The sequence below is a fragment of the Pomacea canaliculata genome, linkage group LG2 (assembly GCF_003073045.1).
Source record: "Pomacea canaliculata isolate SZHN2017 linkage group LG2, ASM307304v1, whole genome shotgun sequence".
NCBI classification, from domain to species: domain Eukaryota; kingdom Metazoa; phylum Mollusca; class Gastropoda; order Architaenioglossa; family Ampullariidae; genus Pomacea; species Pomacea canaliculata.
The window spans coordinates 9,423,961-9,437,603 of record NC_037591.1 but is presented as its reverse complement, the minus strand read 5'-3'; the positions used below and the strand labels follow the sequence as shown (position 1 = coordinate 9,437,603).

At 38.9% G+C, this 13,643-nt stretch overlaps 2 protein-coding genes across 2 annotated transcripts; both read left to right on the top strand.

Moving 5' to 3' along the window:
* The first annotated feature begins 758 nt into the window (after positions 1 to 758).
* On the top strand, positions 759 to 5,234 carry LOC112557801 (thioredoxin-1-like). The gene is made up of 5 exons (XM_025227849.1): positions 759 to 909; positions 3,020 to 3,118; positions 3,460 to 3,519; positions 4,230 to 4,295; positions 4,808 to 5,234. Exons 1-5 carry the CDS (start codon positions 886 to 888, stop codon positions 4,868 to 4,870), a joined length of 312 nt encoding a protein of 103 aa, XP_025083634.1. The 5' UTR covers positions 759 to 885; the 3' UTR covers positions 4,871 to 5,234.
* Positions 5,235 to 9,905: 4,671 nt separating this feature from the next.
* LOC112556985 lies at positions 9,906 to 13,604 on the top strand. Its single transcript, XM_025226524.1, has 5 exons — positions 9,906 to 10,141; positions 11,343 to 11,450; positions 12,461 to 12,502; positions 12,761 to 12,805; positions 13,033 to 13,604. Exons 1-5 carry the CDS (start codon positions 10,114 to 10,116, stop codon positions 13,236 to 13,238), a joined length of 429 nt encoding a protein of 142 aa, XP_025082309.1. The 5' UTR covers positions 9,906 to 10,113; the 3' UTR covers positions 13,239 to 13,604.
* The last annotated feature ends 39 nt before the right edge of the window (positions 13,605 to 13,643 follow it).

Genomic DNA, 13,643 nt, shown 5'->3' with positions numbered 1-13,643 from the left:
CAGATGTTTGTACCCCGTTCCTAGACTTCTTAATTGAGAGAGGGGGAAATTGGTGTCTTAAGAATCATTTAACAAATTCTTGGCTTCATAACGTAAAACAACAAGAAGCACGCAGCTCTTATATATAATAATTGCCCATAAAGTAATTAGGAACTGAAAGACTGGAAAAGCCATGGAATTCAACGTGGTGTGATGATATATATATAGGCAGGCATATTATACACTAAGATCGAATTAGACACAAGACAGACTAATAACACACGTATAAAATTACTAAGTGCCAAAGGGGTTGTCGTCGTGTACCCGACCTTGAGGGAAAAACTGCCGCGTCATAGGATAGCCTCCCGGATAATGATTCAACAAAATATAAAGGTAGATTGGAAACTGGAATGGCTCCGTTGTTTAGGAGGCCGCGGCGGAGTGCATTGTCTTTATTAAGATTCGTGAACTGTGAACGAAGATGCATGATGCGAATTTAATTAAAAGTAAATGTTTTATTTTGTATGATAAAAATGTCTTTGATGTTCGTCATTAGATATGATGTTTGTGGCTTAGCGAGATTTTAATTTCAGATTCCTGTACATTCATAAAAAATATACGAAATAACAATATATTCATTTCAATTTTATATAATATTTGAGAAATTGACATCTGAAAGTAAATAAAGGTGTTTTTATGAGCATTTATTTCCTGGCAGATTGCTATTATTACTTAATTATAAATGGCAATAAAGGTCTAAAGAGTATTCTAATCCACCTTTTTCCCCTAGCAGCTTCCGACTGCCGAGGCGTGCTGGCTTATATACGCTGTGCAGAAACTATTCAATACGCTCAAGCTCAGTGGTCGTGAAACGGTCCTCTTGTCGATTCCTGCCTTATCGCCAATATGGTTAAACAGGTTCATTCAGTGGTAAGTATTTGTCTGCTGTATCATTTCTGCTTTTTGTTCCTAATTTCCAGTTTGAGCGTGACGATGTAATGGAAAGATTTTGCCTTTAGGGCACGTGACCCCAGCTTTGGGTTCAACAACTGGAAGTCTGGAAATGGGAGATCAGATTTCCACTTGCAGCTCATTACATTTGACAGTACCTGCTTGACATCTATAAGCACTCTTCCTTCTTCTTAGTCCCCTCGGGCGACCCGGTGGCGCAACTGTTATCGCCTGTGACGAATATAGTGAAGATTGTCTTAGGTTCAGCTCTCGTCACGGGCGCGCTTTTCATTCTCTACGCGTGGAACAGTATCTGTTTACAGGGCTGGGTCATTGCCGTGATATAGCTTTAGTTTGCTGGCCCGGTGTAAAACACCAATCCACCCCCCTCCGCCTTTCTAATCCCCACTGATGATGCAGAAATTAAAAAAAAAAACCTCTCTTGCTCCTCGTCGTCGTTGTGATTATCATAGTGATTATATTTAACCTTTTTCATTAAGCTTTAAAACTTGGTAGATATTCCAGAGCGGATGTCATAAGAGCACAGAAAACTGCATTGTCATAATCCAGATCCGACTGTTCTAATTTATAACAGTCGTTCCCATTGGTACACTACGTTCAGACTTGTTATGTATCCTTCCACACAGGGAGTGGCTATTCTTATGTGTTTGACACTTTTTTTCTTTGGAGGACTATTACACTGCTTGATCTTGTAACATAGTCAACCCATTGTACCGTTTGCGATCATTTCTTTATTTGGCGACACTTCTTCACAATTCTTCCCATATTTGTGACTTGAAGTTCTGAGAAAGACTCATGAGCTGCTTCTAGATTGTCAGTCACTGAATGTTACAATGACAATGGTCAACTTTATTTGTCCATTTGGGCAATTTAAACATGGGAAGGTGCTCTAGTTACAGTAAAGTTAAAAATAAAAGTAGCTGCGTTAAGATGTACATTAGCACGTGAAAGGAAGGTACATGACAATTATATGTATACTACAAAACAAACAACAAACTTGCATCAAGAAAAATCATGTGTGCATCTACAGCATGACACACACACCACTGACACTTTATCTGAAGTTGAGCAGCTGGACCACAGATGGCACAAACGATTTCAGGTTATTTTTACATATGTTGGCATAGAATAATGTTTACCTGAGCTTAGTAATACAAATTCTTCGTTAGTACATGTTCAGGTAATGTCTATAAATGCTCATAAATTTGGAAAATGTCATCGTGCACTAGTGAATTTAGAGGCACTTCAATAAGAAAAAGGTATATAAAAGAAAAGCTATAAATGCTTCTGGTTTACACTGTTTGATGGTAACAGCTGCAGTTAAATGTTTAAAGGTGCTGTCAATAGAGGAGGTAGTAGCATGAAACATCAGTTTTTTTAATACACTGCACCAAGGGTATTGGTGAGGTAGATGTCCAGGTGGTGCAGAAAATTCTCCCCAGTTGTTTGGTACCTGACTCCATATAGAATTGGAAAGGAAGCTAGGGAGAAAAAAATAGGCCTGCTGAAATAGGTCTCTAACACCTCATTCCCCAATGACCTGGAAAAAAGGGGTTAAGAATGACCTTTACCTTACCCAGGGTATATGCATAACAAAAGTGAGTATTTGCTTTAGTGGATAGGGAGCTTACAAAATCTCTACCTAAGGAGGCATCTAGAGTTGATATAAATATAGATGTATACAATTTTATGTGCTTCTATTCATTTTCTATTATGCACACGTGGGAAAAGCTGCAAGGTCTATAAAGTAATTTCTAGCCTCATTGGAGCATGAGGGCGTTAACCTACATGTGAACAAACTTATTCTTTGTACAAAGATTCTTTTGCTTCACAGAAATAGAATTCAAAAGATAAAATAGGCAGTTGACAAATATTTTTAAAAAGTCATTGTAAATAAATGGGTTAATTTTAACTGACAAAGTTGATCATTTGCAACATAGGCTTGTGCGTCTTCAAAACCTCATCTTATTTTGGTATTATGTCTGTCTGTGTGATGCAGTATGTACTGTAGTCTTAATAAGAATGCATCATATACTTACTTGATTTGTAATTTATGTATTTAATGTAGGATGAATTCAAGGGCCTCTTGGGTGACAAAAGACTTGTAGTGGTAGACTTTTATGCCACATGGTGTGGTCCATGCAAGATGATTGCACCTAAACTGGAGGTAAACAATACCTTTCCTTGAGTTTTTTTTTTTTTTCAAAGTTCTTTTTTTCTTGTCTGGTTGACTTTTGAAGATTTAAGAACTAGTTTACCAGTCAGTTCTAGTATTTTCATCATTGACAGCTGCTAATTGTTCAGTGCCTATCCCTTAGTAGTGATTAGCATAGCAGTTTTCAGAAAGAAAGTCGTTTTCTTGTTTTGTTGTATTATACAGCTGTCTTTTAAACCAATTGTTTATGCTGCACTGTGCTGTAATTAGATGATTTTACAACTATTCGTTTGTCACAATGTCAAATAGACATCTGATGTCAGTCTGCTTGTGTTCTTATTGTTGCATTTCAGGAGTGGTCACAGAATGAACCAAGTGTGTTGTTTGTCAAGGTCGATGTTGATGAAGTTGAGGTAAGACTAAAGAGGTTATGTTTCTAGTAAGGATTACAGTTGAACAGCACCAAATCTATGACACTCAAGAGACAAGTGTAGTGCTGATAAACTAAACATAGTATACATTTTTTTTTTTAATGAAGTAAAAATAAAATGAAAACATGTTTAGGATGCAGTTATTATGTATTATTTGTACAAACAAGCAGATTATCCATCCTTATTTTGGCACGCATTATGGGGTTCTAAGAAACTTTTTCAGTTTCCGTATTCAACTATCATCTAATCTTATGGAGTAGAAAGAAGCATAATATAATCAGAAGAATAGTGGTCTTTTTTCATGTTTTGGCCTGGAAACTTTAGAGAACAAAGAAGTTAATTGGGGTTTTTTTTTTTCCCATATTAAAATTTGCACAAAACACATTTTCCCACAGTGCAGTAAAATAAGGTTGTGTATAGTAGTACAGTGATTATTTTAAATCAAACATGGTGTTGTAATTGAGTTTGAACAGCAGTAGCCTTTATAGTAACCACAGCAAGGGAAGGTATGAAGATGGAATTTTCGACTTACAGCAGTTTGTGTTATCTCCCTTAGGATCATGTTAACGCTTTATAAAAATCAGTAGCACTGACAGTATCCACTAGTTATACTAATACTATATAATATGCTTTTAACAATTTTTGTGCCTTATAAACTTTTATTCATGCATAATTGTGTTTGTTTTTGTCAGGAGCTTGCAGCAGAGTATGGTGTCTCAGCTATGCCTACACTCATGTTTTTCAAGAATGGCATTAAGGTATGTGGATAATAAACACTGCAGACATATCTATTCAGAAGTTTAGGTCGCTGCATCCATGCTGGCAGTGTAAACAGACCAAACATTTCCATTGTATATTGTTAAGTGTAGAACCAGTAGATTACCAGAACATCAAAAATTAAAACTTGTAAGTATGGTAATCTGTAATAGGAGAACTAGAATGTTGCTATGGCTAGGTTTTTGTTATTAATTTTTATTAGTTTGATAATGGTCTTAAATAAGATTGAATATTTTGTAACAGGTGAAAATCTTTATATGTCTTTTTTATTAAAGTTGAGGTCTCCCAATTGTTCTGACAGGGTTGATTAATGGAATGCAATTTTCAAAAATAACACTCCAAGGAACATTGCATATTTTTCTCTTGTCAGTGAAAAAGGCAGATTTTGCACAACTGAAGTCCTCAAAATTTAGCTTAATTAAATAGTTTTTGAATATGAAAATATGTATTAATTATACAGCAGGATTTTCACATGTTTATTATTTATTTTCAGGTAGAAGAAATTGTTGGGGCCAACTTAGACAAAATATGTGAAGCTATCCAGAAAAATAAATAAATAACATGCTAATGCTTATATTGTGAGCTTCAAGACTTCGGGTCCACATTTTTTTATCAAGCAGCAGCTGGTTGTGGATGCAAAAAAATAAAGCAAGGATTTGTGACACATCATGTCTCCTGTGAATTTTATCTTTGTGTATTTATTATTTTGTACTTTATGTGACAAGAGTCAGTATTGAAATACTTTCCTCAATTGGAACATCTTAGTTGTAATTAATAGATTTCAACCCTATTTCTGGTAAAGATCTTGGCTCCTGAAAGTTTGAATTGTTAATTACAAGACCTTGAAAATTTCAGACTGTGATCATGGTAGCTAAAATTGATGTTCTTTCTTTGTGTCAGAGTAAAAATCTGTTATCATTGTCTTTCTTTTGATTTAATACATGATTATATTTTATGTGTGATTGCAAGGCGAAGAGCAAGAATTTTGTATGGTTGTGTGGTCTCAGCATGGTAAGCTTACAGATAGCTGCACCAACAATTCGATGTCTCCTCCATTTTTAGTTTTCACATCAGCTATGCTGATATGGCTACAGACACAATTTTCAGCAGAAATTTACTGGTAAGGAGACATTCTCACTACCTGGTACACTTGCAACCAAGCAGCAACTAGCAACTCTCCATAATCCGGTTTGCTGTGTGCAACCTACTATTATCAAATAATAATTATGTCTTCATCATAGACATAACTATATGTGGATTATGCACAAGTAGCCTGCTTTGTTTCATACCTGCACTGCCGCTGTCTTTATTCGTGGAAGCTTACATGCCCTATCTCACACCCCTGCTGTTCACTGCATCTGCAGCATTTTCGACGGTACTATATTTTTAGTTTAAGTCTGTAGCGCATTTTCTCAAACTATCTCACATTAAACATTCATCTGTATATTGTCATCACCTATAGTAGTAAAAAGAGATTGTCTAGGAATGTTTAGTGTATTCCTTTTTTACTCCTCGAGGAGCATAGGGCCGCAACAAAACCTCTCCAGCAGCTTCCCCTCAGTTGGGCTATGTTTTTCTGACGTCTTTGCCTCGCTCTACACCGTTCTTTTCCAAGTCTGCTTTGGTCTCCCAACTCTCCTCTTCCACTGAGGGTTTGCCAAGTGCTTGCCTGGCAATGGTTTCAGCTGGTTTGCGCTGAGTGTCTTATCCAGCCCCATTTGCGCTCAGTTTGGTTTGTGCATGCTGCTGCCGATAAGATAGAAGACTGATGTCATCTGCGAAGACCAGATCCTCTAGCCAGGGGGGCGCGCCCCACAGGTTGAGAACCGCTGGCTAGTCTAGCTGTTTGGTGCAGGTCCACTGGATACCAGTCTTGGGTTGTCTTGAACATAATCCAGTCTATGACCATCAGGAAGATTGTTGATGATAAATCTTTCGCCGGTCTTAACTATACGAGTTTGCCGTAGTGGATAATACAACTCTTGGATATTTTATGAAAGGAGGATTGCAATGTAGCCAGTCCATGATCTATCCTGGCGAAACCCTGCTTGATCTGGTCTCAGTCTCTTGTCGAGTGCCTTCTTCAATCTCTCTAGTATAATCCTTGTCAGGACTTTGCTGGGGATGGACAGCAGCATGATCTACCACCAATTGGTACAACTTGTAGTGGTGTGATGGCTTGCGCACCTTGTCGATCCTTATGCTCCTGGCAGGTGTAACCAAGCCGAACAGGTCTGTCAGGGGAGAGGCCAGACTAAAATGTTGCACCCTGGCCCTCCAGGTTGGGGGTTTGCTTTGGGCTAACAACCCACTCATTAAAAAAAATCTGTTACAGAAACCGCAACAGACGCCTAGGGAATACACAATATATAAGAAATTGTTGACTGTCTCTGACGCTGTCGAAACAGAACTGCACAGACAATACACTGTTCATCTATTTCATTTCACTAACGGCAAGATTCATGAATATTATTAATTTCTCGTGCAGAAATATGATAACTTTTTAAAAAGAGATGCGAAATACGATATGCGTGCATACTTCAAACCACTTCTTTACCTGCCCCTTTCATGTCGCGGGGGTTGCCTGTGACCTGTTTGCCGAATGTAGGAGTGTCAATACTTGTTGCAAAAATAAAACTTAAAAAAAAAGATTTTGTTGGGGTAAAGAGCACGAAAAAGCAAAAAAGGAAGTTAAGCCTCTCTATTTAATCACATCTGCATCCAGCATAAATTATATATTTGCTGGACATTGCACCTCAGTAACAAGAACGCCATCCAAATTTCCCATTTACTCGCGAGATTCAACGAACGAGCTCACAGCCCGGCGTTCACGTGAACAGGACTCATGACTGGTTAGTTGAATATCATAGTCTACCAGGCAATTTAGCATTTATGTGAGGGGAAGAAGACAGGACGCATACATTAGAAAAGTATGAATGAAACAGCGACGAACATAATTTCTAGAAATCTTTTTAAAAGAAATTCTGAACTTTTAAATAATGTCTTATAAGAAATAGAGTCCTGCCTTACCCAAAAAAGAAAAAAACTTGCATATCAATGTTATTAATTTCGTTTGGAAATGAGGCTCCTCCCAAAAAAGAGTGGCTGTAATGGAAGTCTTCTAGTCTTATTTCAAATCAGTGGACCCAGAGCCAGAGCCTATCTGGATTTGACTTTTCGTTATTGAGACGACATGGACATAGCTGGGACAAATCGACACAAGCTGTGAGGCAACATGGATGGGGATTAATGGTCGTATGTAAGGCGGGTACTACAACTTGCAGTTTTCCTCCTTTACTAACCACCCAGTAGTGTATAGTTATTCTAGATGTTACTCCAGCTGTTGGAGACTTCTTAGAGAGCTGAGGAAGACAGTGGGAAAGGAGACGAGTGCTACCCTCATGAACAGCTGTCACCGAGGTGTCACAGCACCAAACACACACACTCGGCTTCCACACGCGTTCAGTTACAAGAGACAACAACCAGTCAATGGACTTTCCTTTGTTTACTAATGATACCAAGTGCGTTCCTTCCTGCTTTCTTTTTCCGAAGCTATCACGTCCTGTTGGAAACCTGATACGTTTTGCCAGTCAGTGCGTTAATGCCAGCTTAGCTTTTTGTAAGGGAAGAAAGGAAGGGGGAATTGGCTGAAAACTAAGGCTATATCACGGCAAGGCAGTCAGCCCTGTAAACAAATGCCACATGCAAAGAAAGAATAGCATGCCCGAGATGAGAACTGAACCCACGACAGACAACTTTTCGCGTTAACCTTTGCGCCCAGCCACTGAACACACGTTAATCCTTAACAGAAGAAATTGAGTCGGACAGATTAAGAGGGAAAACTCTTCACTGTACACAAGTATGGGAAATGCAATAAAATACTTCTTTCTTAATGAATATCTTTCACCATTAAAATTATATATTAAACTTCGAGTATCATTACAAAGAAATCCCTTCCTGGAAAGTTTAAATATTTGACGGAAAATGTATTTTTAATCCATTACCGTTCAACCTGCAACATTTACACTGAATCGAATAACGCAGATATTAAAAGTTTACCTGACTAAGGCAAGGAACTAATTTTTTTCACAGGATTCCCTGGATCGTATACCAACACCTGACATTACGCCCTACCTGCTCGGCGATCTCGTATGGAATGAACTTTTCACTCAAAAAAATCGTGTGGTGAACATTTTGAGCACCTGAGCTACTGCACAGGTTTCACGGCCCATGCTCACATCGTCCACACACACACATACTATGCAAAGGGGATAATCAAGAGTCCTGACACGAAGTAATGGGATGAGGTCACTTCCCAATTACCAAAAGGTTACGGGAGTAAAAACTTTTTTTAAAAAAAAAAAATGTAACTTTGCATAATCGTAGGACTCGCTGAATCACATAGCACGTCTCTTTAATTCGTGATGAGATGGAAGTCGACAAAAAAACAAAAAAACAAAAAAAAACAAAAAAAAACAAAAAAAAAACCCACAACAACAAAAAAAAAAAAAAAAAACAGACAAAATCTTTGCTCAGATCATGGCAAGAGTAACCCGCATTTCTAGGGTTGAAAAATTTGTTAAATGGACAACTTTTTACATCCAACAACAAGGCGCACATTTCCCAATATTCAAATTGCCCATTGGGATTAATAAAGTTGGTCATTGTCATTGACACAATCACACAGTCTAATGTAAGACATGTTTGACAATAATCATGAATATAACAATAAGCCAGAATATTTGTCAAACTTAGTTATTAAGGCGTAGTGAGCTCCACACATTCAAGTCTAAGTAACAAATGCTTTGTTCGGTTCTTTTTTCTTTCTTTTTTTTTAAGTATTACTCTCCTCACCATTTTCCTGGTTGTTACCAAGAATTCCTTTCAAACATCACCAATTCTCTTGTTCGTTGCTTACCGCCCGCAAATAAGCTGCGTTCGAGACCTCCTCTTGTTATTGTCGCGCGCACAAAAGCACGAGCTACGCCCGAGCTGTGCAAACGACTCCAACACCTTCATCCCCCGACAGGGAGGCTGCGGGGATGAGTTCCCTTCACTCTGAGCAAACAGCAGGTCCTTTCAGCCACTCGTTAGGTCTGCCATCCTCAAGGAGTGCCCGATCGGGTCTTCGACGTCGCAGGGTAGACTGTCGTGAGGAAGTCGTTCGTATCTTCGAGAACACTACACATAAGAAGAGCTGAAGATGATGGACGATGGGAGTGGTTCACGGAAGACGTGCTTGTGTTAAATTATTAGGGTTAGAGCTTGGGAGAAAGGTTAGATGTTGGGTGGCTGTAGTGTCTGTGCACGCAACTATCATGGTTGTGTGAATTTGTGAATGTTTAATCCGTTTTCTCTTTTTTAAAATGGCTGCAAAGGCCACAACAAAAAACAATGTTACATATGCATGCAACCGTGAGTGAAGTTTCTAGATTGGCGTAAGAAGTATTTACGCCTTCATCTCACGGGTTATTAAAAATAGGGATGACCGAGAGAAAATGGATTAAGTTTTCAAGGCGGGGGAGGTGGGAGGGATTTATGCAGGCGGGTGGGGTGGGCGGGTAAGTTTGAGCAATGACAAAGTCTTTAGAGTGTTCTCGGGGCGGGTGTATGTCCACATCCTCTTGAGTACACCTAGCCTCTACCCTTACCTTGCTCGACTCGCTAGCGTTTGCATCCCACAAACCTCGACCAGCTTCTCAGTTGACTGCGTCACCGCCACCCGAAGGTTGTACCCGAGCGTAGCTGCAGGCGGTAACTGTCGGAGAGTACTACTGTGAACGAGGGAAGACTGTCGCAATGAAGTTTATATCGAGCCTAGCTGTAGGTACGTATCCATCGCCCTATTCACGGCACGCACGAGAAAAGCTAACTGGTTGACAGTGACACGAGCTAAAGACAGCACACTGCTAATTAGGAGAAATATTTTTAACCAGCTAGTACAGAAAATGAAGTGAAAGTATTGTAAGTCTGATGCTCTTGTGGAAGGATTTGTCATTTCTCTCTCTTTCGGATGCACCGATTACACTATGCACAGTGTTTCTTCTTCCTTTGAAACCCTCGCACTTCCTTAGCAGTTGACAGTAGCATCTTTTTGATGTTTCCAGCGAGGGTGTCTGCATCTTAATCCACCAAGTTCAGCATGACGAATTTACCCCTTAATGAAGATTTCCCCAATGTTTCGTCCTCATTTTCAGCTTCAGGCTCGTTAAAATAAGGTCGCTGTCTATGTCACCAACTGGATATGTCCTCTTCTTGTTGATGCTGGACTTGAAGGTTCTAGACAGCGGGATGAAGTCAGTTCGGTTACCGACCAAACCTGGCGAGTGCCAAGCTTCTGTCCTCGATTTCTCGTGGGGATGAACTGTATTGGCTAAGGCCAGTCGATGGCTCTGCACAAACTAGGAATTTGAGACCCTTGCTGTTGGTTTTGCCACATTTTGGATATTTCTATGTACTTAACTTCCAGGTCTTTCTCTCTGCCTCATTGACATTCATAAGAGCTCTTTCACAACACTGCATCTTTGTTAAAAAAAAAACGTTTTGTTTCTATTTCCAGCTAAAATCATCATCATCGTCACCATCATTATTCACAGCCAACATTTTTCACTCAGCTTTCTTTGTTTCATATGCAGTATACCAAGCGTCTCTGCCTAAAGGCCGGATGAATATGGACGAATGTTTGACCAAAATTTACAGACCATTTACTTCACAGTTATATAAAAACTTTGTCAAACTTCAAAAGCGGCCTTAAACCTGTTCTTCCATGTTTAAGTTAAAAGCCCCCTAGGTCAGCTGCTTGGACGATGGACTATGAATGAGTTGTCTAAAATAAATAAATTCCCGAACAAGTAGACACGGAGGTCCCGCTCGTCCTCGTAACCGAATGTTAACACAACAGTTTTCCACTGAACTTATGATCTAACATTGTATTTAAGAACTGATGCAGTTAAAGTGGTGGAAGCCAGCAATTTCAAGCCCCAAAACACCTGTAAACCTTTGACATCATTGTTGTGTTGTTGCCCCAGTCCTGGCCATTGCCATGACTACACAGGGCTGTCCCTTCTTCATGTCTCTGGATGAGGCCAACAACTGCGTCTTTGATCCCTTGCGGGCTTTGAGCAGCAACCGTGAAGGTGAGTAACTCACAATCTCATGGCCAACTGTCACTTTTGTATAAATTCCACCTCCACTCTCGTTTGGCGTCGTTCATACCATATTATTATATTAGTTTAGTAATAGTACATTTTCCCCTGCATATATAGGTTCGTGGCGGTTAGATGTGAACAGAAAAAATACTTTGTTCATTCTACCATCATCGAAATAAAGAATTATTATTGTTATTGTTTCTTCGCCCCTATCTTTTTCCCTCTAAGATACTGTTTTGATATGTGATATTCTGGTGTTTGAATATTTATATGTGGAGCGCTATGAACATTTGTATATAGAAGTTTATTTTTAACTGATCTTTTCACTCTTAATAACGGGGTTGTGTTTACCGCGGTTTTCTGATGTTGTATAATGACTGACAGCTCAGATACTTATACTTTCAGTTTCCTCCCCACAACCTCTCTCTCCCCTCGTAGTGCGACATCACCTGTAGATGGAAGCACTTTCTCGCCAATGATGTATATAGCGGCTTAGAACTTCTGAAATAGTTTTACTTCTTTATAAAGAAACCTAACTCTGTTATCTATTCAATCTTTTTATTTATCATTAACATTTTTGCTCTTTAATTGGTTCTTTAGAGACTGAGGCCGTGTACGAATTGGGATTGGGATGGTGGTGGTGGGAAAGTATGAATGATGACGTTTGTATAGCGCGTCACGTGATCTTTCCTGTTAGTGTTTTATTTTGAGAGAAAAAAATACAAAAACTTCTTTTACTCTTGTTGAAGATAGCGTGGCTATATGTTGTAGTAGTACACTGCAAGGAGAAAGTCGATTTGTTGAATGGTGAGATACCTCCTCAAAGATTTATTTGGATGAAAGTGCGATGAGACCATTCTTGCCGTCAGGAAGACGTTTTGAGTATTTCTCAAGATTCCTTCATTCAACACGAGCGGTCACACGTGTGATGCGTGGATTATTTTATATTATGTGAATTACACGTCCCTGACTACTTGAATTGCTCTCATTTCTTGCAGATATCGAAGGTTTAAAAAGAGAGAAGCGGGAAGTGGACACTGGTATGTTGTGTGGCACTGACATTACAAAAAGTTATAGAAATTCTTTGCTTGAACAAATTCCATTTAACAGAGGGAATAGTTTTACATTGGTTGAATAAAGCGTTTGCTTGCTCCAATTCCTTCCTGGTAAATTGAAAATTGAATTTATTCTTTGTGAAATGTAAATCTCAAGGGCATCGACAGTCAGTGAGATTAAGTACTTTCATCATTGTAAAGGACATGTCCCGGACTACTTGAATTTCTCTAATTTCCTTGCAGATCCCCAACAAGGGTTAAGAAGAGAGAAGCGGCAAGTGGGATCTAGTAAGTGTGTTAATCAGTTTTTTTCTTTCCCTCCAGCATCATCCAAAAGCCGTTTATCTGTTATCAGCAAACCTCTCTGGTTACATTTTCAACAATTTGGTCTTTAGGGCTACTTTCTGTAGTTTTATTTTCTGTGTAGGTTGTGTATAAGAAGTTTTTTCCCCTAGCATCTAACATTGTAATGAATGCCTGCTTCTCAAAATACTTGTCTGCTTTATTCTTTTCAGACTGCCCGTTCTGTGCCGATGGTGTTGTGATGCTGTACCCTGACTGGACTGACACAACCTGCTCTTCTTTCTTTTTTGCTTTGGGGGCGTCAACACTAGATACAGCTGCGATGCAACAAGACCTTATCTTCAACCCCACAACCAAAGCATGCGAACCCATCATAAACCCTTCCAACGTATGTTTTTACCGCTCCTTCGTCTCTTAAAGGCAGCTTGTCATCATCAGAGGCACAAGATGATCTGACCTATCATAAGTTGTTAGTCGGAGCCAATAATGTAGATTTTTAGTGATCAGTGTCCATGAATATGATTAAGTGCTAACCTCAGACTAAAACTGCATCACAAAAAAACATGTTTTCGTGATAACAAAGATTTTCTTTAACATGAAATGTCACAAATGTAATCCAACTATATAGTACTGTGTGTCATAAATGTCATTTGACCTCCACACCACAATGGTTGAACCTTTCAAGAGATCGAGTTTTGTATAGTAAACAGAAAAAAATCAACACTTTGGGTAACTGCATAATTTAGGATTTGAACCAAATAAATTAAAAAAATTGTTTGTTACACATTTTGTTTATAAAACATGTGGTTGGTTGGATTAATTA